The sequence below is a fragment of the Carcharodon carcharias genome, chromosome 5 (genome assembly GCF_017639515.1).
Source record: "Carcharodon carcharias isolate sCarCar2 chromosome 5, sCarCar2.pri, whole genome shotgun sequence".
NCBI lineage: Eukaryota > Metazoa > Chordata > Chondrichthyes > Lamniformes > Lamnidae > Carcharodon > Carcharodon carcharias.
Genome location: NC_054471.1, coordinates 43,662,142 through 43,687,450, shown reverse-complemented (window position 1 = coordinate 43,687,450; position 25,309 = coordinate 43,662,142). Strand labels below are relative to the sequence as shown.

At 45.2% G+C, this 25,309-nt stretch overlaps 1 protein-coding gene across 1 annotated transcript in view; it reads left to right on the top strand.

The window, feature by feature from the left end:
• slc16a10 (solute carrier family 16 member 10) overlaps positions 1-8,033 on the top strand; it is a 133,600-nt gene extending 125,567 nt beyond the window's left edge. Inside the window, exon 6 of the mRNA XM_041187137.1 lies at positions 188-8,033. Within this exon, the coding sequence (XP_041043071.1) occupies positions 188-429 (242 nt within the window). The 3' untranslated portion in view covers positions 430-8,033. The remainder of the gene's footprint in view (positions 1-187) is intronic.
• The last annotated feature ends 17,276 nt before the right edge of the window (positions 8,034-25,309 follow it).

Here is a 25,309-nt window from a genome sequence, read left to right as displayed (position 1 = left end):
AGGAAAAGTGGCCTAGGAGAAATCCCTGGAATCATTAAAGAAGCAGTTGGAGGTTTTAGTGTATAGTCTTCAGGATCTCACTGGATGGACGAATGAATCTAGATGGGCTGAATGGCTTCCCTCATGCGTAATAATCCTGGTGGTTCTTGTAAACATGGTGACTCACACCGCTCTTTTCCTTTCCCAGGTTTACTGCGTGACTCTCTGGGGACGTACAATCTCGCCTTCTACCTTGCAGGTGTGCCACCCATGATAGGAGGAGCAGTCCTCTGCACGATCCCTTGGATCCAGTACAGGAAACTCAAGCGACAGAAAAAGCTGAAAGCGTCAGAAGGAGAAACGGCAACCAAGATACTGGATCACGATTCCAAGAACACCCTCATGCCCGGCAGTGGGGAGCCACAGAAAGAATATGCATCCAGTATTTAATATCAAATTCCACGGCACAGACTTGATGACAGTTCAGATCTTACAAATGAATCTATTTTATAAGTGATTGTGTGTGTTTTTTTTTTCTCTGTCGCCATGAAACTCAGCAGCTAAGAATTCCCGAGGGGAAAAATGAAGAAAAAAATCAAACGAGAAACAAATTGGGAGTCAACCCAGAGAAGGTCTTTATATCATGCTGCATTTCTTGTACGTGAAGCCATTTATTATACTAATTAATTTTAGTTTATCTCTCTGAAATTAGATGTAACTCTATAACCCAAGCTTGAGTTGTAATAATAGCACATCTGATCCAGTAAAGCATGTAGCTTCCTTCAGAAATACCAAAAGTAGTTGCAGCAACCACAATTTCCACTGACCGAAAGGATATTTCAATCTATCCTCTCTGCACTCGAGGAGCTAATTTTATTTGGAAACAGTTTCTTAAAGTTATCAAAATAAAACATTGCTGTCATGTGTAATACCTCTGAAGGTTAAGTTCCACGTATTTAGAATGCTAAATATTACACAGGAAAGCCAATTGAAATATACAGAACCTCAGAAGCATTTCTTTATTCCCAGTATCCTTGGGATTAGCGAAAATTCTTGATTTAGCTCTATTGCCCAATATAAATCCATCGGCCACAATGCCAAGCTCGCCCGCCACTGGGCTTTAAGGCGGTGACGGAGAGTGAAATTGAAGGGGTGGGATTCCCGCCCGCCCAGACCACGGCGTGATTTTATGCTGGAATGCGCAATGCCTTGGACAGGAAGCCCACCCTTGCCCCAGTTGAGGCCCTTAAGTGGCCAAGGACTGTTTCCCACCCAGCCTCAATTTTTAGGCTGGTGGGAGGATTGACCTGGCATGAGGGAAACCCAAAAAATAATGGGCCCAGATCTGTAGATCTCGGGCGAGAAGGGGGTGGCGGGGGTGGTTGTGCCTCCATCAGAAGTTCCCTTCTGACTGCAGACAACCACCCCCCCCCACCCACGCTTCACCCCTCCTGCTGTTTTAAGGTCCCCTGGGCAATGTACCTCCCTCAGATTGGCCAATAACTCTCTAAGGCGGGACTTCCTCCTGAGTTTAGGGGGTGGGTGGGTGGCAGAAGTCCCACTTGCAGCTAATTGGCACTGTGTTCCCCGCCGACTCTTCGGATGGTGGGAAGGGGGACTCCATCATCCGAAAAATTCAGGCCATAATCTTCAGAACCCACCCTGTCACAGCACCGATGGTCATTGCATCTAATATAGGTAATAGATAATGGACTATATAAATAAAAGTCATTGTAGTTGTTGTTAAAAGTGCTTTTAACATGATAAAACATCCCAAGGTGCTGTACAGGAGTGTTGGCAGCAAGCCACAAAAAGAGTTGTTACAGCAGCTGATCAGAAGCTTGATCAAAGAGGCAGCTTTGAAAGAGCCTCATAAAGGGGGAAAGCGAGATTAGAGAGGCAGAGAGCTGAAGGTATGGTCGCAAATCGTGGAACAATTAAAATTGGTTATGCTCGAGACTAGAACTGGAGGAGTGCAGATATTTTATGGAATATCCTATGGGTGTTGTGGAATGGAAATCACCAAGCTGCACAGGGCAGCTTACCCCAGCAGATACCACAGGCCATGCCTGTGCTGTATCATGGTATTTTACATAGTTAAAATTCTCTTGTAGTGTACACAGTTTACTGCCATTCATCTTGATTTGACAGTATTTGTTTTTGGTTTATGTACAGCTTTTAAAAGTCCACGTATTAGTATTATGAAATAAGCCTCTGTATCATGGGCACTGAGGGAGGAGGCCTATTCGAGGACACAAGTTTATGTGATGATGGCTGCTATACCTGGCAGCCCACATCATTCCATGCAGTATAGCAATTCTGACTGGGGCATTGTGGAGTACCTTATGGAGTGGAATGTGCAGGTCATAAGCCACTGCTGGGAGTGCTGAGAGCTGTGTACAGTGAAGTTGGGTTTGATCGACTTGCTCTGTATTTTAGTTCACTATATCGTGTAACTTTCTTGAGTCATTTACTTGTTCAGAATAAGCACAGAATGAACAATTGCTCTTTACAGCAAGTTAGGTCAGGATTGCTATGGTTGAGGGAAAGCACTGCATCTCTCTTCACTCCTCTCCCTGCCCCACCCCTTTCGCTGCTTTTTAGTGAGTGGATGATATATTTTGGTCTTACAGGTCTTACCTTGTCGTGAATTTATCGATCTAACGCTTCCAATGGCTCACTCCATTGTAGAATACTCCTTACAGAATACTCAGTTTATGGACTACCTCATTTAATTTTGCAATGCTGTTTCTGTGAAGTGAAGATTAAGCTCCCAGAGCCGAAAGGAATTTGCTATACATTTCAAAAATCAGTTTTATAGAAAACTTTTGAGGTTTATTTTAGAATTTTAAGTTAGGTGAGAGACCTGTCCAATATTTTTGCCTGTGAATAGAGCATAAAATGTGCTGACAGTTCTCTAATCTGGAATATTAAAAATAACCAACAGTTATTCTGTGACCCATAACTGTACAAAGAACATTTGAGCAGGGAAAGGATACAAAGATTAAAAAAAAAATGGTGATAATTGGAACTGACCTTGTGTAGAAAGCCAGTAAGTGAAAAACATGTTAACCATAGAATTTTACACATTTAGGGGGGAAAAAAGGTCAAGCAACGAATAATTATATTGAAAGCACAAAAAGTTGGATTGGGGTGGGACACATGTCTGTTTGCCCAACTGAATTACTGCTCAGCATATACACGACGTATTTAGCAAAACTGGGATTGATCCAGTCTTGCAATTACATCCATAGTATTGTAACAAGGGAGGCATGCTGACTTTTAAACAGCACTCCCTGCTGCTAAGGCACTAATGATAAAACAGTGTTTCCTCTGAGCATGTTCTGTGACTGAAACACATGAGATTGCCCGATTTGGATCACATACTACTAAGGGAAAGTCAGAATCAGAATTCATGTTTTTCTCCAAACGTGCCCCATAGGAAATCTCTCTACATCAATGTAAGATGTTCTCTGTAATAATATGTGAAAGGTTGGAACGGATCTCACAGCTTTCTTCAATACACTGAAGCTTTGCTTCAGTAAGAAGCATTCGTTCTCCAATATCTCTTTGATTTTATACAGGTCTTAAATTTAAGTTGTATATCAATGAAACCCTGCAACCTAAATTTGTATCTAACATATTGCATCTGTGATTAGAGAATAGGAGTTTCAATATCGTTCTCTCCAAGGTATATGGCAAAGTATGGGCATTTTGTCCATAGCATACATTTTCAACAAACTTAGTCCATAATGTTTTAGCTGGCCTGATCTTAAATGTTAAGGCGTTGTGGAATCATGAGCTCACAGAGCTATTTATCTGGATGTTTCAGTCAAGTTAAGCCAGCGGGTCCCATCACAGAACCTTTGTCATTTGTAAGTTAACTTTGTATCTTGTTAACAGACAATGCTGGAAAGGCTCAGCAGGTCCGACAGCATCTGTGGAGAGAGAAACACAGTTAACATTTCCAATCCGTATGACTCTTCTCCAGAGCTCCATATAATTGCTCACAAGTCACTGTAGTTTATTCCTGTTCTTTTTTTCATTTCTGCAGCTCTTGTTTTGGACAATGGTAAAACCTTGCTTATAATTGCAAAAGGATGCTCAATGCATATGCTAATTCCTCTCATTTCTTTTACTCTTTGCAATGCTAAATAACCTGTGCTTAGCTGATGTGACCTGCGTTCCAATTAGTCTGAAAAGCAGCTCAACGTCCAAATACTTGCAGACTTAAACCCTGAATGCTATACCAATTTTTAAAACTCTAAAGATGGGCAACTAAACTGTCTGTCTTGGCCACCCAACTCTGTGCAGAGTTCCCCTCCCTCCACTGCTTGGCTGCTGTGGGGGGCCTAACTTAAGGGAAGTGTATTAAAGAAATATTCAAAACACTTTATAAGATCATAAGAAATAGGTGCAGGAGTAGGCCATTTGGCCCTTCAAGCCTGCTCCGCCAGCCAATAAAAGTTTGGCTGATCTGATTGTAGCCTTAATTCCTACCAACCCTCCTCCCATGTCCCTTGAATCCCTTGTAGATCAAAAACTCAGCCTTGAATGTGTTAAATGAGCCAGCCTCCATTGCTCTCTGGGGAAGAGAATTCCAAGGAATAATGACCATCTGAGAGAAGAAATCCCTCCTTGTCTCTGTCTGAAATGGGAGATCCCTTATTTTTAAACTGCCATTTTCTCACCTGTATCCTATTTGTGACTTGGACCTTTCACCTCTTCCATGTTATCCACCTTCACCTCTACTTCATTCCAAGATAGCCCGAAACCTTAAAGATCATTTTAGTTAAACCTTAAGGTTTGTTTTACATGCTGTTGAAACGCCCACTATCTTTGTGGTGAAAGCATAGATTGTATTTTGTTGACCTGCTGGTGATGAAGAAATTTAACTGTTAAGTTGTCAAAATACATTAAAGCACACAAGTGGTGTGGAGCAACACAGACCACTTATCGGCAATATTCTTGCTCACACCAACCTCATGATTTTATACCAATGATTTTACCACGAATGTACAGCTCCAAAAACACCAGCTTGACACCAGCACCAACATACAGTACAACTGCAGTCTACAACCTTGGCCCAAATGGCTGCATGAGGTCATATATCCTGCAGAGTCGTTACTGTCCTTTCTGTTCGACTGTAAAAAGCATGGCCATGACCTGCCTTGGATTCTTTCCCTGATGTGAATTTTATTTCAATAATTACCTTAAATTTTTATTGGGGAGGAAAACATTTTATGTTTGGAAGCATTCAATGAAGAAACAAATTGGTTTCCAATTTTTATAGTACACCAAATATCCTAGCTTATTTCAAACTCAGTGTGACGGAACTACCCAAAGGGTTGAAGGAACAGATGACTGACTGACAGGGTTCCTTGGGCTCCGTGGCTTATATTCAATATGGCTGGAGAGGGCAAGGGAAATAAATGTTGGGCACTAGTTATAGTTATGAAAGAATTATTGTTAATCGGTATGGCTCCATAAGATTGGTGGCCAAGGAAACCTGGAGCATGTATTTGAAAAGGTGAGCAAGTCGGAACCTGCAATTGCAGGTCCATTAGCTTAATATTAGTAACTGGTGGAAATGGCAATCACTGAAGGATCATAATGTCAATCAGAAGCAGCAAGCATGAATTTCAGAATGGGAGAATCCTGTCAAATATATTTCTTCCACTCCTGAGGTTGATAGAAATAGAACAGCAGATCTTCTGTGACATTGCTCACAGTGAGTCCGAGGGCAGCTCCGTTTTACAACAACGGGAACATAATTCATGATGCATTAACATGAATACTTCTGCAGCAAAGACAATGTTGTGATTCCCTTAAGGTCACAAGGTGAATTGGCTACAAATTGCCACATTCTGGTCAGTTAGTAGGTAATTTCTTTGTAGACTGGCAGCAGCAGCAGATGATATCCTTGACTGTTTTACATCTATACCAAAGTGTGAGCCTGAAGTTTTATTTATATGCATTTAGAATGGAGTCCTCCATGGTATCGTCTATTTGGATGTTCAGAAAATACACTGAGCTATAACTGCGTGGACCATTCACTTTATTTTCCAAAGTTTGGAAAATGCTGAAACAAATTATACTGTTAGTCCATTAGACAAAATAATGAACAGTAAAGAGAGAGGGTTTAAATTAATGGTTTAAATCTTAATCGATGGAAGGATTTAAATCTGTAATACCATTCCAGCAGACAAATGGTAAATTAAATTTCAGTGGAAAATGTAGTGTATAAATGGACAGAAAAGTGTGACACAAGTTTACAATAATGAAATAGATTTAGCTGAGGGAGACTTGCCAGCTCTGAGAATAATGGCACAAACACAGTGGGCCTAGTGGCCTCTTTCTGTGCCGTAAACTTTCTATGATTCCATGAGAACGGTAGAATCATCATTTTCAATGTCGTTCCCTGGCTGATTAACCGGCAGAGGTCAGATACTGGAGGGTCAAACCTCAGTGGGCTAAATTTTCCTGTCCTTGACTATCCTTGTGTTCTTCATATGTCCATACATCAGTAGAAGCAGTGTGATTGCACTAGACTGGAAGTGATGTTTAAACCAATGTTTGCAGTGGGACGATTGCACCTTGTTTGACTGTTATTGTAGAATATCAATTATTCTGCCAAAGAGTATCTGCCAGATGATTTTATTTTGGGACCAGCTGTCACCAGAATGAATGCAGGATTCTATGCACCAAATAAAACTGACTAATGCAAGGGATTATCTCCAGAAAATGGAGAACACTCCTCATTTACAGCAAAATAAATTCAGGTCTGACAATTCAGGGTCTCCATTGTAATATCATCAACCACTCACACGCTTTTAAGTGCAAGACTACTATGACAAGGAGCAGCAATTGTATGTTGTAGTAACTTGGATGTTTTTCTCCCCACTTTCTGAGGAGAGCTAGTTGCTAAATGTGCAATTACTTATTCTTGAAACACAGTTAATTTCTTTTGAAGTGTTATTATTAAATGTGTTCTGCACTGTAAAATTTTGATTTTTGAAATGCTCTGTCATGCCATTTGCAGCAGGATTGTTTTTTTTCCTCCCAGTTGTCCATATCTTTTACTATCTGTCCATTCAAGATTCATGCTTTAGCCGTGAAGCTGTTTGGGACCTTTGCTTGGATAGTGTGTCGACTTTCTATTTAGCTATCATGGTAGATTGACACTAATTACCTTGGTTGGCTGCTTCTCTAGAATGTCTCTTCAAAATGCTCCATTGATGAATGATGTGCTGTTCATAGACAAAGAGTATTTTGTTAATTGATTCTTAAAAGCTATAAATCTGTTTTCAGTCAAAAATAGGTGCAAGATAATTGATTAGTTCAAAACTTAGGACAAGCACATTCTGGCTGTAATTTCTTCTTTGTTTTAGTTGACATGTTAAGAAATGCAATGCACTCTTTTGCATGAAGAAGGTGACTCATTTGTTGTACCTGCTGTTAAAACACCTCTGCCTTTGTTTTCCAAACTTACTGACCTCCTCTCATTGATGATGAAGACGGTCAATTTTTAATATGCCCCAAAACTACCAGCAAAGAATTCATTTAGACTTGAGTTAGTTTGGTGAATCCAGTACACAGGAATCAGTTTTGGGTTCAATTTGCAGGGAAACGTCTGCAAAAAACCAATGACTGAAGTGCATCACTCAATCATGTATGCGTGCTAATTATTGCTACATTATGCAAGTTTTAGGAATAAATCTACAACACCAGTGTATGATTACATTGACTTTAATAAAATGAGTAGCAGGTTACTGATTGATTAGACTTTCTATGTACTGACATAATCATGTTCCTAATCAGTGTTCCAGCATGTATTGGAATTTGCAGATAATTGTACTGCAGCTTGTCTCATACATTGTTTACATCTTTGCATCTGTGAATTTTTTGACTCTTCAACAATCCAAATTTGTGACAAACAATCTATTTAGGAGCAAATGGATTTCAAGGAATTTTTCAAGAAATTTTTCCAGTTTTTAAAAAGATGGATGCTCATCTGTATTTAAGAATATGCAATAAAGACATTATTCCAAGTTCATCTGTGTGTCTGCCTGTGTATGCGTGTGTCTCTGTCTGTCTGTATGAGTGTGTGGGGAAATATTTGGGTCACATTGACATTTGTGGAAGATCCTGTATCCTGATGGCTGTTGGTGTGCAGAGTGGAGAGGTCCCCGAGTAAGACTGGTGCATCAATACTTTCACAGCCATCCCTATCCAAGTTCTCTGGAAGTCTGAACAGGCACTGGATATCTGTTTTCCCCATTTAGATATTTATACTTGCTTCACTCCATCATTCAAAAACACTAGCAATGTCTTTTTTTGTTTCTCTACCGCTGTTTCTATATTCAGGACAAAGCAGCTATTTGATTGGCATCTCGCCCACCATAAATAAACATTCAATCCCTCCAACACCGACACATATTTGGAGCAGTGTGTACCATCCACAAGTTGCGCAGCAGGAAATCACCAAGGCTCCTTCGAAAGCACCTTCCAAACCTGCAACCGTTACCATCTAGAAGAACAAGGGCCAAAATTTTATGCTCCCCAGCACCCCTATCCCCTTTCTCTCTTTTCCCCCCCCAGTAGGTTCTGAGGCTGGGATCAGCAGGAAGTGTAAAATTGGATGGACAGGGATTCCCTCCTGGATCCCGCCCATCCCCACCTAGTCACAAATTTATGCTGGGACAGGCAGGGCCTCAGATGGCCTTTCCTCAATAAAGGCCCTTAAGTGGCCTTTCCTTCCTAGCCTCCATGTTTAGGCTGACGGGCAGTAGACAGATCGGGGGTTGGGTGGGGGCCAAACCCAAAAACGCAGAGCGATCTTGGGTGGGAAAGTGGTGGGGGGAGGGGAGAGGGTGGGCGCCTCCATTAGAAGCCCCCTTCTGACTGGGGGTCCCCTGCCCTTAAGGCCCGGTGACCTCCCCTTCCCCCACCCTGTCCCCCAGCCTCTCCCCAAGACCCCAATCACCCTCTTTGCAATACCCTCCCAGTCCTGGAATCCCAGCCGCTAACCACACCTCCGATTCCTGGCTCTTAGATCCTGGCCGCACCCCGCAATACTCCTCTGGCCATTTCAGCACTGTTCCTGGAGGGACTGGAGAACTGTCAGCCAATCTGATTGGCCAGCAGCTCTCCAAGGTGGGACTTCCTCCCAGTGCCAGGCAGAAGTCCCGCCTTCTGCCAATCAATGCTCGTTAGAGTGAGGGATGGCCTCGGGCCTGCTGGAGTCGGCGGGGATGTGTTCTACTGAGCCGTCGCCATCATGAAAGCTCAGGCCAAGGGCAGCAGACACATAGGAACACCACCACCTGCAAGTCCCCCTCCAAACCACACACCATCCTGACTTGGAAATATATCGCTGTTCCTTCACTGTCGCTGGGTCAAAATCCTGGAACTCCCTCCTTAGCAGCACTGTGGGTGTACCTACACCACATGGACTGCAGCGGTTCAAGAAGGCAGCTCATCACCACCTTCTCAAGGGCAATTAGGGATGGGCAATAAATAACTAAAAAAAAATGTCAATTCTGTGCTGACGATGCTAACTTGAACTTACAATTCTACTTGACAACAGTGAGGGTATATTTTTGTATTATGGCTTTGACATTGTGCCTCATTGCATGCTCATTAATTTACCACAGATTCTAATCGTCAGTACTACACTTTATGCCAACTTAGAATGGTTTCAGCACAGGAGTAGGCCATTTGACTCTTCTTGCCTGTACTGGCTCTCTGAAAGAGCAATTTACATAATGCCACTCCCTAGCCTCCTCTCTGTAGCCCTGCACAATGTTCTTTTTCAGACAATAATCCAATTCCCTGTTAAATGCCTTGATTGAATCTGCCTCCACCACTCTCGATGCATTCCAGATCCTAACCGCTCGCTGCGTGAAAAAGTTTTTCTTCGTACTGCCATTGCTTCTTTTGTGCCCTTTTGTTCTTGACCCTTTCACCAGTGGGAACAGACAGTCCAGACCCCTCATGGTTTTGTATACTCCTGTCAAACCGAATGCAGCATCGTAACCAGAGCTCTGTAGAAATGTAAGGGGCAACTCCTTCACACGCCAGTTAATGTGAGGACTAGACCACCATCTAGTGCAGGCTTGACCAACCTTTTTGCTTGGAGGTGGCTGGGGCCTGGGGTGGGGACATCCCTCAAGGGGCTGATGAGCAAATTTGGGAAAGATAAGGTTCGGCACAACTTTAAACGTGAATTTCACAAACAAAGTTTGAGGTATTAAGAAAAGAAGCAAGTACTAAGCAAAAATAAAGCAAATGTCATAGCAATAACTTGTTAAGTTAAAAGTAGAGTAATTAATAAAAATGACCAGAGTGTGAGACCAGAGGTCAGTGTGTATGTACCAGGCTCACTCCCAATCTGAGAGTGCTCCATCACTCACCCTCGCCCACTGTGAGTGGATGTGTGTACGTGTCCAGTGGGGCGGGTTCAGGAAAGTTTCCTCAGCCCATCCAAAGTGAGACAATTTGTGAACATATGGGTACGCAGGAGCTGACCAAAGGACTGGAACTGTCAAAGACAACAGGTCTGGTAAGTGACAAAATGCTTTGAAAATGGGGATAAAGATTGTGTCCATTAACGTGCGTAGTGTTAAATCTACTACATGGTGTGTTGCAACCTTGGATTGCCTTGCCAAGATAAAAGCTGACCTGTTTCTGCAGCTTGTGCAATACCGTGCCTCAGCACCTCAGTCACGATGGTGGTCCCATGGGCCATCGACCTGGTCGGGAGGGAACGATTCATGTTCCTCCGGCCTGGGTATTCTGCTGCAGGGAGGCAAATTCACCATCTCTGAGGTTAAGGAGGTGGTGGGTGGGCGCCTCCTTGTAGCAGATGTGATGTACAAGAATGCTCCACTCCGGTTAATTAACGGCCCGTGTACGCCCCGCCTCAAAACAGTGAGTAGCTGGAGGTTTTCCAGCAGCTCCCACTGCTGCTGGCGACTTCCAGGCCGGTCATTCTGGGCGGTGACTTCAACTGCATCATCGATGCGTCTGGACGATCCGGCAGGGCCGACAGCAGATTGGATGCTACGTCCAGATCCCTGATGGAAACAGTTAAGGATGTCAAGCTGCACGACGTCTTCAGCAACCCTGCAGACGGAGCGCAGCGTAGATACACCTGACGGGTCCGACTGTTCCAGGATAGATTTCCTGTTTGTGTCCCGTGCATTCGCAGTCAGATCCACCGACGTCAAGCCGGTGTTCTTCTCTGACCACTGCCTCCTACTGGCCGACTGTCACTTACAAGAAGTCCAGAGGGTGGGCAGGGGCACATGGAAGCTGAACGTGAAACTGCTGACCCCAGAGAACATTGAGGAACTCAAGAGGGATTACAAAGGTTGGAGAACTGTGAAACCCCAATTTGAGTCCCTGACACACTGGTGGGAAGCGATCAAGGGGAACTTCAAGAGATTCTTCATCCTCAAAGGCGTTCAGAAAGCTAGAAAGGAACAGAGGGAAATGTCCCGACTCCAGAAAAACATGCAGAACCTGCTCCGGCTGCAGTTGATGGGGTCGATGTCAAGGAGGAACTCCAAGAGGTGAAGAGCCAGCAAGCCTCACTCTTTGCCTCAGAGGCCTCCAAGATCATCTTCCGTTCCAGAGTCCGCTCCGTGAATCAGGATGAGATGCGTTCATATTTCTTTTTCCAAAAGGTACACAGAGAGAGCTCTGTGATCAACAGGAAGAAGATGGCTCAGTAAAGTCATTGCAGTCCGACATTTTGAGAATCAGCAAATCCCTTTTATGCCGGATTGTATGACGTTAAGCCCACAGACAGCACGGCCTCCCAGTCCCTCCTGTCCTCTATCACGGAGGTCTTAGACGACAGTATCTGGGAGAGCCTGGACAAAGCGCTAACTCCTGACGAACTGACTGAGGCCCTTGAGTCCTTCGAGAAGAGTAAAACTCCCGGAAGTGACGGCTTGCCGGCAGAGTTGTATTCGGCTCAGTGGGACTGGATCAGCCCGGACCTGCTAGAAGTGTACGAGAGTATGCTCCTGGCCAGCAGTATGTCAGAATCCACGAGGAAAGGCATTATCACCCTCATCTACAAGCACAAGGGGGAAAGGGAGGAAATTAGAAATTGGTGACCCATTTCACTTTTGAATGTGGACTATAAGATTCTGTCCAAGGTCATCGCCAATCGGGTCAAGTCCACTCTGGAATTGGTGATCCACCCTGACCAGACCTGCACTGTGCCGGGCAGGAAGATCTCTGACAGCCTCGTGCTGGTCAGGGATACGATTGCCTATGTACAGGACAGGGGTGTGGATACCTGCCTCATCAGCCTGAATCAGGAGAAGGCCTTTGACAGAGTAGCGCACATCTACATGGTGGATGTACTCCCCAAAATGGGGTTTGGGGTCGGAATCTGCAACTGGATCCAACTGCTCCATACTAACATCTGTAGCACAGTTTCAATCAATGGGAGTGAATCAGAAAGCTTTCCTATTAAATCTGGAGTCAGGCAGGGCTGCCCTCTCTCCCCTGTCCCGTTTGTGTGTTGCATAAAACCCTTTGCTGAGTCCATCAGGAAGGATCCGGGCATAAGAGGAGTGACGATCCCAGGCAGTGGAGGCACTCAGGTCAAAGTCTTCCTGTACGTGGATGATGTCGCCGTCTTCTGCTCGGATCCGCTGTCGGTGCGCAGACTGATCCACATCTGCGACCAGTTCGAACTGGCCTCGGGAGCCAAGGTAAATCGTGGGAAGAGCGAGGCCATGTTCTTTGGGAACTGGGCTGACCGATCCTTTGTCCCCTTCACCATCAGGGCTGATGGCCTGAAGGTGCTGGGGATATGGTTCGGAGGGACCGAGGTATATGTTAGAAACTGGAAGGAGCGAGTGTCTATGGTGCAAAGAAAACTGGGCATGTGGGACCGACGCTCCCTCTCCATTGCGGGTAAGAACCTGGTCATCAGGTGTGAGGCACTCTCGCTGTTGCTGTACGTGGCGCAGGTCTGGCCCATTCCACACTCCTGTGTGGTGGCGATCACCCGAGCCATCTTTCGCTTTATCTGGAGGTCGAAAATGGATCGTGTCTGCAGGGACACAATGTACAAGCCTCTAGATAAAGGGGGAAAAAACGTGCCCAACATCGCCCTCATACTGATGGCCACCTTTGTGTGCAGCTGCATCAAGCTGTGCATAGACCCTCAGTACGCAAACACTAAGTGTCACTACATGCTGAGGTTCTACCTGTCCCCAGGGTTGCGAAGGATGGGTCTGGCCACGCTGCCGCGGAACGCTCCAAGTAGTTGGACCGTGCCGTACCACCTGTCCCTCGTGGGAAAATTTATGCAGAGAAACACCTTTGACCACAAGTCCATCAGGCAGTGGTCGGCACATAACGTCTTAGAGGCCCTGCGGGAAAAGGAGAGGGTGGATCCTGTCAGCTGGTTCCCCGAGCAGACTGTCAAAGTCATTTGGCAGAATGCCTCATCGCCAGAACTTTCCAACAAGCACCAAAATGTAGCTTGGCTGGTGGTGATAAAGGCCCTCCCCGGCAAATCCTTCCAACATGCCAGGAGTCTCACGCCCCCTGCACGCTGCCCTCGAGGTGGCTGTGGTGGGGACGAGACCGTTGTTCACCTCTTTGTGGAATGTGCCTTTGCAAAGAAGGTCTGGAGAGAGATGCAGTGGTTTTTGTCCAGGTTCATCCCGAGCAATTCCACGACACAGGACTCTGTGCTCTACAGGCTGTTCCCAGGGACACACACCAAGACAAACATCAACTGCAACTGGAGGATCATCAACTCGGTGAAAGACGCTCTTTGCGCAGGAAGACCAACAGGTTTTGGACAAATCAAAGAGTTGTCCATGACCGAGTGTTACAGACTGGCACATTCCAAAGTCGAGGGCTACGTGCTGAGGGACACACTAAAGCTTGGGGCAGCCGCTGCAAAGGCCCAATGGGGAAATGTCGCTGTCTAAGACCTTTCAGCCATAGTGCACCGAGGGGCTGGGAATTGTATAGACCCCACGGGCTGTATGACTCACATTAATATTCACTGCATACATTTAATGTATCACAATTGTATTGAAGCACCTCATGATCTATGTAGGTAACTGAAATACCATTGCGCTCTGACTGTCTGTAATTACCAGGTTGAAGTGTCTGTAATGTTTATTGATTGTATTGAAGCACCTCAGGGTGGAACATAATCTGTGGAAAACTTGAATATGATTGCGCTTTTTGTGATGGCCGTTTTGAAATGTTTGTAATGTTCTTTCAGGTATTTTATAAATAAAGTATACTTTTGCAAAAAAAGGTGTGTATGTGTTGTTGTGTGGTGGTGAGAGTAAGTGAGAAACCCTAAACTGGGAGTAAGGCCGACACACAATCACAATCTCTCTCACTCTCACTCACCAACAGCGCCCCCCCCACCCCACCCCCCATCCCCTCCCCACTCCCCCAACACACACACACACACACACACACACACTCCCACACACATACTTGCTCGTTCTCTTTCACTCACGCTCAAACTCACTCCCACACACACACTCACTAACTCTCACTCCTGCTCACTCTTGCTCCTACATACTTACTCGCGTTCACTCTCACTCGCTCACTCGCTCTCACTCACACACAGTCCCACACACACTCTCACTCCCGCTTGCTCGCTACATGCTCGCTTGGTGATGCTTACTCAAACTCACTCACTTGCTCACTCTCATTCACACTCACTCCCACACACTCTCTCAGTCCCATAAACACTAGCTCACTCCCTCCACACACTGTCACTCTCTCGCTCTTGTTCACTCTCTCTTTCTCACAATCTTTTGCTTTCACTCCCACACCCACATTCTCATTTACTCTCAATCCCACACACTCTCATTCCCACGCACATGCACTCACTCCTCACCCACCACCCCCCCACACACACACATGCGCTCTCACTCCTACACACAAACACACACACACACACGCGCTTTCACTCTCTCACACGCACACACACACACACTCTCTCACTCTCATGAACGCTCTCACTCCTAAGCACACACAGACTTACACTCTCACTTTCTCACTCCCACATGTGCACTCACACACCACACACATCCTCTCATGCTCACTCTGTTTCACATACACACATTCACTCTCACTCCCACACAGGGCAGTCAGCCTCTCACCCCAGCCCATGACCAGGGTTGCACCACAGCCTCTCCTCCCTGGAGCCCTGACACTTCCGCCTACCTTGGCACCTCCGCTCCCCAGCATCTCCGCTCTCTGGACCCCGCTCCCAGTGCCTCGAACTCGCTGCCACTGGTGTTCGCTGCTCCTCCAATTACAAATTGTTTCTCTCCCACGTTTGCTGCTAAAAGGTTCACTAGTGGAGCAGCAGCCCCTTGCAGAAGCTTCTATTCCAATATACCTGTTTGATCGGCATTTTGAAACCTGGCCCTGGAGGCCACATAGTGGGGTTTCACAGGCTGCATCCAGCCCATAGGCCACACACTGGACAAGCCTGCTCTCGTGCAATGTATGCACACTTTGTAGCATCAAATCATTGAACAGAGGAGCGTGGGTTGATGTAATTGATGGGAATGGCCTGAGCAGTCTCTTTTCGACAATTTATATAGCATGTACTGCGAAAGAGATCAGTGGGTAGTGTCCATGCCTTTAACCCAGAAGCTCTGGGTTCAAATCTCACTTCAGGGCTAGTTAGCCAAGCAAGGCTCATTCCTAATACAGACAAACAGATTGAGTTATTAAAGTTCAGGTGAAGGCCATTCAGCTCCATTGTGCCTACATTGACTCTTCAAAGGAGCATTCACCTAGTCCTGTTCTCCTGCCTTCTCCCTATAATCCTGCACATCATTTCTATCCCAATGATCATCGAATGCCTCGATTGAATCTGCCTCCGCCACACTTGCAGGCAGGCAGCCGGGGCCTTCCAGACCTCAGCCGCCCGTTGTGTCAACAAGTTATTTTCTTACCTCACAATTGCTTCTTTTGCAACTCACTTTAAATCTGCGCCCTCTCGTTCTTGACCCTTTTACCAGCGGGCACAGTTTCTCCCTCTCTACTCTGTCCAGAGCCCTCATGATTTTGAATACCTCTATCAAATCTCCTCTCAGCCTTTTGTTCCCCAAGGGAAACAGTCCCAACTTCACTAATCTATCTTCATAACTGAAGTTCCTCATCCCTGGAACCATTCTTGTGAATTTTTTCTGCACTTCCTCCAACGTCTTCATATCCTTCCTAAAACATGGTATCCAAAACTGGATGCAATACTCCAGCTGAGGTCTAACTAGTGTCTTATACAAGTTCAACAGAACTTCCTTGCTCTTGTACTCTATGCCCCTGTTAAAAAAGCCTAGGATTCTATACGCTTTATTAACCATGCTCTCAACCTGTCCTGCCACCTTCAATGACTTATGCACATATATACCTAGATCCCTCTGCTCCTACACCCCCTTTAGAGTTGTACCCTTAATTTTATACTGTCTGTCCATGTTCTTCCTGCCATAAATGAATCACCTCACATTTCTCTGCATTGAATTTCATCTGTCACCTGCCTGTTCCACCAACTTTGTCTATGTCCTTTTGAAGTTCTACACTGTCCTCCTCTCAGGTTGCAATGCTTTCTAGTTTTGTATCACCCATAAATGTTGAAATTGTGCCCTACACATCAAGATCTAGATATTGGAATATTTATCAGGAAAAGCAAGGGTCCCAATACTGACTTCTGGGGAACTCTACTACAAACCTTCCTGCAGCCTGAGAAACACCTGTTTACCACTACTCTCTGTTTCCTGTCACTCGGCCAGTTCTGCATCCATGTGGCTGTTGTCCCTTTTTTCCCACGAGCTATAACGATTCTCACAAGTCTCTCGTCTGGCACTGTATCAAATGCCTTTTGGAAGTGAACTTGTAAATCCTTCCAGTACAAGGCAGGTGGTAAGAGCGGGAGAGATTCCTGGTCAGCCGTGTGATGGAAAGAAATTGGAGCTTCTACTATCGCTATCCATAGCCCCAGGCTGCACCATGCATGTAAATGTACATACAGCCACAGCAACATGGTCCCCTTGAGGGCGGGGGGTTGGGGGCGGGGGTGGGGGGGGAGGTGTGGTTTGCCAGTTGGCCGGACAGTCACTGTGGGTCAGATTGGTGCCAACAGCATGGGGCCTAATGGGTCGACTGGCCTATCCGTGATGGGAGTTGTGGTGTGGTGGGTTAGACCTGCCATCAGGCAGAGAACAAGGAGATAGCTTCTCTCCTTCAGAAGTTTCTCCAATAGTTTCCCTACCACTGATGTGAGATTCACTGGCCTGTAGTTCCCTGGCTTATCTCTACAACCCTTCTTAAATGGTGAAACCACATTAGCTGTTCTCCAGTCCTCTGGCACCTCCCCCCGTGGCCAGAGAGGAATTAAAAATTTGGGTCAGAGCCCCTGTGATCTCCTCCCTTGCCTCCCTCAGTAGTCTGGGACACAAATCATCTGGATCTGGAGATTTGTCCACTTTTAAGCCTGTCAACACCTCCAATACCTTGTCACTCCCTATATCAATTTGCTCAAGAACATGGCAGTCTCTCTCCCCGAGTTCCATACCTTCATCCTCATTCTCTTGGGTGAAGACAGACGTGAAGTATTCATTCAACACTCTAGCGATGTCCTCTGGCTCCACCCATAGATTATCCCCTTGGTCCCTTATGGGCCCTACTCTTTCCCTGGCTATCCTCTTCCCATTGATACACTTATATAATATCTTGGGATTTTCCCTACTTTTACCAGCCAGAGCTTTCTTATATCCCCTCTTTGCTCTCCTAATTGCTTTCTTAATCTCCACCCTGCACTTTCTGTACTCCACTAATGCCTCTGCTGATTTGCTTCCCTTGTACCTGCTAAAAGCCTCTCTTTTCCTTCTCATCATATCCTGAATATCTCTCGTCATCCATGGTTCTCTGGGTTTGTTACTCCTTCCTATCACCCTAGAGGGAACATGTTGAGCCTGTATCCTCCCCATTTCCTTTTTGAACACCACCCCCCCCCTACTGCTCTTCCCAGTCTACCTTGGCCAGATCCTGCCTTATTTTACTAAAATCCACTCTCCCCCAATCCAAAACATTTTTTGCAACTTGTCAATTTCTTTGTCCATAACAAACTTAAACTGTACCTTTTTGTGGGCGCTATCATTAAAATGCTCCCCCCACCACCACCTCAGCCACCTGTCTGGCTTCATTCCCCAGAATTAGGTCCAGCACTGTGCGATTCCTTGTTGGACCCTCTCCATATTGACCTAAAAAGTTCTCCTGTACACATTTCAAGAAATCCACTCCATCCAAGCCCTTAACCTATGTCAATCCCAATTAATGTTGGGAATGTTGAAATCACCTAATATAATTACCTTATTGTTATTGTTTTTACACACCTCCACAAATTATGCAAATATTTGCTCCTCAATTTCCCGCTGACTATCTGGGGGTCTATAATAAACACCTAATAATGTGGTTGCCCCTTCTTTATTCCTAAGCTCTACCTACAAAGATATCATCTCTCCTTGTTGCAGTAACTGACTCCTTAACTAATAATGCAACGCCTCCTCCTCTTTTACCCCCCTCCCCTGTCTTGCCTGAAGATTCTATATCCCGGAATGTTGAGCTGCCAATCCTGCCCCTCCCTCAACCACATCTCAGTGGTGGCCACTATATCACAATTCCACCTGTCAATCCTCACCCTTAACTCATCCGTTTTACCTGTAATACTCCTGGCATTAGAGTAGAGGCCATCCAGCCTTACCTTACTCCCTTGAAGCTTAATGCAGCTGTACTCCCTCTGACTTGATTGTTTTACTGTGTTATGATGTATCCCTATTCTGCTAACATTCTGTGTCCCCTCCCCCTGCTGAATTAGTTTAAACTCCTCTGAACAGCACTAGCAAACCTGCCCACAAGGATGTTAGTCCCGCTCTGGTTCAGATGTAGACCGTCCCGCTTGTAGAGGTCCCACCTTCCCCAGAAACAGTCCCAGTTATCCAGGAATCTAAAACACTCCCTCCTGCCCCAACTCTTAAGCCACATATTCATCTGCGCTATTCTCCTATTTCTGAGCTTGCTAGCACTTGGCACTGGGAGTAATCCAGAGATTACAACCCAAGAGGTCTTGCTTTTCAGTCTACTGCCTAACTCCCTGAATTCTTGATACAAGACCTCATCCCTCTTTCTACCAATGTCATTGGTACCAACATGTACCATGACCTCTGCCTTATCACCCTCTCACTTCAGGATGCCCTGCAGCCGTTCAGTGACATCCCAGACTCTGGCATCAGGGAGGCAACATACCATCCTGGAGTCACGTTGACGGCCAGAGTAGCGCCTATCTGTTCTCCTGACTATGGATTCCCATATTACTGTTGCTCTTCCTCTCTTCCTCCCCTCCTGTACAGACAGGCTGCTTGTGGTGCCAGAAGCTTGGCTCTGTCTGCACTCCCTGGAGGAACCAGCACCCTCATCAGCCTCCAAAATGGAATACCAATTTGCGAGTGGGACCCCAGGGGACTCCTGAACTACCTGCCTGTTTCTCTTGGACTGCCTGGTGGTCACCCATTCCCTTCCTTCCTCAAGTCCCTTCATCTGTGGTGTGACCATCTCTCTAAACGTGCTATCCACAATGCTCTCAGACTCACGGATGTTCTGCAATGTACCGAGCCGCTGTTCCAGCTCTGTAACCCGAGCTTCCAGGAGCTGCAGCTGGGCACACTTCCTGCACGCATGCTGGTCCCGGACACTGGAAATGCCCCCGGCTTCCCACATGGAGAACGAGGACATTAGTGAACCAGATGGGTTTTTACGACAATCAGCAATGGTTTCATGGTCATTGTCAGATTTTTAATTTCAGATTTTTATTGGATTCAAATTTCACCATCTGCTGTAGTGGGATTCGGGATTGAGAGAGTAAAAAAATCTGGGATCTAGGGCTTCATAAATAGAGGTGTTGAGTACAAAAGCAGGGAGGTTATGCTGAACCTTTATAAAACTCTAGTTAGGCCCACAGCTAGAGTATTTTATCCAGTTCTGGTCACCACACATTAGGAAGGATGTGAGGGTCCTTGAGAAGGTGTGGAGGAGATTTATCAGAAGGGTTCCAGGGATGAGGAATTTTAGCTACAAGGCTAGGTTGGAGAAGTTGCAGTTGTTTGCCTTGGAGCAAGGGAGGTGAGGTGAGATCTGACAGAAGCGTACAAGATTATGACAGGCTCGGATAGGGTAGACATAGAAAAACTGTTCCTGTTTGCTAATTAGCTGATGGCGCAAGCATTGGAGAGACAGATTTAAGGTTTTGGGCAGGAGATTCAGGGGGGATGTGAGGAACAATGTTTTTACACAGCGAATAGTAATGTCCTGTGGCTCACTGCCTATGAGACAGAGGACACAAATGATTTCAAAAAGGAATTGGATGGGCGCTTGAGGGAAATTAAGTTGCAGGGAATAGAGTGGGACTGACTGGATTGCTCCAGAAAACTAGTGTTGAGTTGATGGGTCAAGTGGACTCCCTCTGTGCCTTCTATAACTTTACAACAATTGATCTAGCATCAATTGTCATTTTCAGAAGAGAGTCTAACCAGGGCTTTGTATAGCTGATGCATGACTTCTAACCCCTTTGTATCCTAGTTCTCTAGATGGACATGCCAGTATTCTATTATCCTTTTTGATTATTTTTCTTCACCTATTCATGGCATTTTCATGATCTATGTACTTGGACCCCAAGTCTCTTTGAATTACCACTGTTCCTCGCCTTTCATTATTTAGGAGGTATCCTATTTTATCCCTTTTAGGTCCAAAGTGGTGACCTCACATTTGCCTGCGTTGAAATCCATTTGCCACCGCTTTGTCCATTCACTTAATCTATCAATGCCTCAATCACTTTGCAATTATGCTTCCATCTACACGACTTACAATCCTTGCTTCACCAGCAAATTTGGATATGAGGCTTTGTAACCCATTAGCCAAGTAATTAATAAATATGGTGAATACACAGATTCCTGCAGGACACAGCAAGAACAACAACAACTTATATTGCTCTAGCACCTTTAAGGAAGGCCCTTCACAGGAGTTTTTAAAAACAAAGTGTGATACTGAGCCACATAAGGAAATATGAGAACCGATGGCCAACAGCTTGGTTAAAGAGATAGGTTTTAAGGAGTGTCTTAAAGGAGGGAAGTGAGGTCGAGAGGTAGAGAGATGTAGGGGGAGTATCCCACAGCTTAGGGCCTAGACAGCTGAAGGCACGGCCAATGGTGGAGCGATTATAAATCAGCAGTGCACAAGGGGCCAGAGTTAGAGAGTGCAGATATCTCAGAGGGAGGCGGGGCTGGAGGAGATTACAGGGATAGGGAGAGACAAGGCCTTGGAGGGATTCGATCAACCAACATCTTGAGTTTCAAATTATCATCCATTTTTTCATGCTTCATTTTATAATGCTCCTGTGAAGCACTTTGGGAAGGTTTATGATGTTAAAGGTACTGTATAAGTATAAGATGTATGCAAAGTATGTAGGCAAAGTGAAGATTTAGGAGGATCTTAAATAGGGCCTTTCTTTTTGCTGTTGTCTTAAAGTAATGGTGGTTCTAGGACATCCAGGGGCATTTTATTGCATCAATGGGTTTGTAAAGTCCGCAATTCTTTACTTTGCCTCCCTTAAACATCACTTTCTGTCTCCTCTCCCTCCTTTAAGAGACTCCTCAAAACTTAACTCTTCCAGCGAACGTTTCATCACCAGTCCTAATGTCTCCTCCTGTGGTTTGGTGTCAAATTTTATCTGTACATTTTGTGCAGCACCTTGGACTAGTTCACCGGATTAAAAACGCTGAATAAATGCAGCCGTGATTAGCGGTTCACTGTGGTTCTTGATAAGGTTCAGTGGTGTTGGGCGAGGCAATTAATGGGTCTTACAAAGCACTTGGCAAGGTTTGTGGGAGAAATACAGACGTTAATAAGCAGCCTCACAACAGGATATTATTAGGAAACAGAAAAATACCTTTATCCATAACCTGTGACTCTGTGGGCTAATTGGTTGCCTATTGACTGGGGTGAAGCGCTTCTGCTTCAAAAACTACAACAAAGTTAGTGCAGTCTGCAGAGCCTGCAAAATCTTTCTCCAGTCATAACAGAGATAAAGGCCATTTGGATATGGGAACTAAAGACCCCTGTTTGGATTGTGGAACATGGACACCAAAAGGTTACGTCAGATGAGAGGAGAGCTGTGAAAGACATGTTTGTAGATTATGACATATAACATTTCTCTTGGCATGGCTGTTAATTCTTCCCCTCCTTCTCCTTGTGTCTCCATGTCATACATCATTTCTTAGGTTCCTACTAAGGAAGCTCCATTACCTGACTACCGAGACGTCCACAAGGATGGCCTTGAATTCTCTTCCCGTGAGGAAGTTTCTTTTCGGTATTCTGTCCTGTGCCAATGGAACAGATCTTTAATCATGCGATTTATATCATATTCAAGACTGAGATCGATAGATGCCTACAGAAACATCAACCATGATCTCATTGGCTGGCAGACCAGGCTCAAAGAGCTGAATATGTTTTTTTTCAATTTATTCATGGGATGCAGGCATCACTTATTGCCCATCCCTAATTGCCCTTGTTCAGAGGGCATTTAAGAGTCAACCATATTGCTGTGGGTCTGGAGTTGCATGTAGGGCCAGACAAGCAGATTTCCCTCCCTAAAGGACATTAGTGAACCAGATGGGTTTTTACAACAATGGTTTCATGGTCATCATTTGACTTTTAATTCCAGATTTCCATTGGATTCAAATTCCACCATCTGCCGTGGCAGGATTCAAACCCAGGTCCCCAGAACATTACGCTGGGTCTCTGGATTACTAGTCCAGTGTCAATACCACTACACCATCACCATGAGCTGTGGAACTGAGCCCCATAGACCAGTAAGACCCAGGCTCATTGCTGCATTAGCACCTCTCAGACAGAGGTTATTCTAGTTGTTTTCAGTGCCAATAGGCTTAAGAGAGGGAACATTCAACAGTGATCCTGTTACTAATGGCTGCCCAGCTGAGTCCAGGTGTGTACATTAGTCAGGGACAACTTGGGCTCAGCTGTGATGCCCCCATAGACAAATAGCTTGCTGATACTCATTGGCCTATGCTCACACGGAGCATGAACAAAGTACCTGAGGCACTCAGAATAAGTTGGCCCCATCAGGAAATGAGAAAATTGAGCAGGTAAATTAATAAAAGAAAGACACAAATTTGCCGCAACCTGAATTTATTCCTGTTGTCTCCCTGAATGTAGAAAAGTGCCCGATGGAAAATACCAGAGTCTCGTACATTGGGTAACATGATAGAAGAATCCTTTGTCTGAGCGTAGGTAAATTACGGGCAAGAAAGTGTTGGGCCTCCTTCCCCTTTTATTGTACAGGACTAAAAGAAAGAGAGAATTTGACTGTATATTTTCAGATTCCAGTGGAGCTCAGACTGGTAGCCATTTAATGACCATCAAATTGGGTTCAATAGATCAAGATCAGGGGCCGCACATGAGTCCTTAATGAGCTGGGTGCGGTACCGAAGCCAGACCCTGGTGTTAGGACAACTCTCTCATTCCAGGGACCATCCCAGTGAATGGTGGCCACCTCCAGTGCAAGTAAATCCTTCCTTAAATATGGAAGACCAAATTGCACACAATATTCCAGGTGTGGTCCCACCAAAGCCCTATACAATTGTAGCACTTGGTAAAGGACCCAGTGGACCTTTGGGCCTTAGGCCCCTTTTAATGTGAAACTTGGTCCCCAGTGCCGATGAGCAGAAAGTACAGACATTATACAATGCTGCTTAAGACCCTAGCTTGCCTTGACATTATAAGGTACTCAAAGTGCCACGATGCTTGAAGACAATGAATCTCGGAAATGTTAAGATTGTTGTAGTCGGAACCTTAATGCAAATTAAAGGTCCCTCTAGAATGCACCCGAAGTGTCTCGGCCGTGCTACAGGAGTGCAATGACCCACAGACAAATGCTTCATTGGAGGTCTGCAACAGAAAAATCTTTTCTTCATCCTTGATGCCTGTCTTTCCCATAGGTCCACTCTTCCTTCTACAGTGTCACTTTAGCCTACACTGGCCAGCTAACGAATGGGGGTATGGTGCCCAGGATCGTTTGCCTGGCAGCAGTGTAAAGACATCCAGCTTCCATGGCTGCCGGTGTTTGAGAGTTCCCTGTCTCAGTGTTCTCAATGTACCACCCGCTAACTGCTCAGGGCATGACCTAAACCTTTAAAGGAGCTGAGCTCACATAGTGGCTTTCTCATTTGGGCGCAGGTTCACACCTGACTGCACCTCAGGAACTGTCACAGAAGATGGGCAAGTTGTTTGTAAACACTGAACAATTCATCGCACAGACTCCCAGACAGTTACTGACACAGGTTCAGGAGTGGAACAGCAGCTGCGTTCTAACAGCAAACCAAAATACCATGACTTGGAGGCTCAGTTCTTTTTCAAAGGCCATGAAATGTACACTGTTGATTGTACTCCAAGTACAGTTATCTAAACAAGGACAGTAAACAGATATAATACAGCATGTAACCTCAAAGCTTTAGAACAAACGCTGGAAAGAATGGCACCTCCGTGTTTGTTAGCGCTCTGTTCCGTACTCCTAAGGAACTGAGTACAGTACACAGAGCATACATTTCACAGCCTTTGCCTCTAAACTATGTTATCCCGGCTGAAAGGTGTCCATTGCACTTTCATTGAATCTGGGTCAGTATTTGATTACTCAGTAAATAGCAGAGTGAAGTGCCTGCTGTTTAAACTAAGTTATCTCACGATAAAACGAAAATCTATTCAAATAATTTGCAGTGTTGGTGTAACTGTGATAAATTAGCAATGCAATTGTGGAGAAACAATGTGTGCTGTTGTACTGATTAATCTGGCCAACAAGAGGATTAGAGGAAAAGCAAAAAACTGCAGATGCTGGAAATCCAAAACAAAAACAAAAATAAAAATACCTGGAAAAACTCAGCAGATCTGACAGCATCTGCGGAGAGGAACACAGTTAACGTTTCGAGTCCATGTGACTCTTCAACAGAACTCAAAGAGTCATACGGACTCAAAATGTTAACTGTGTTCCTCTCCGCAGATGCTGTCAGACCTGCTGAGTCTTTCCAGGTATTTTTATTTATTTTTGTTTTTGTTGAAGAGGATTAGGGTCATTGGTCATTGCAACAGAGGAGCAAGCCTTTCAACCTATTGATTGAAAAAACAAAGAAAGACTTGCATTTATATAGTACCTTTCATGATCTCAAGGCACCCCAAAGGGCTGTACAGC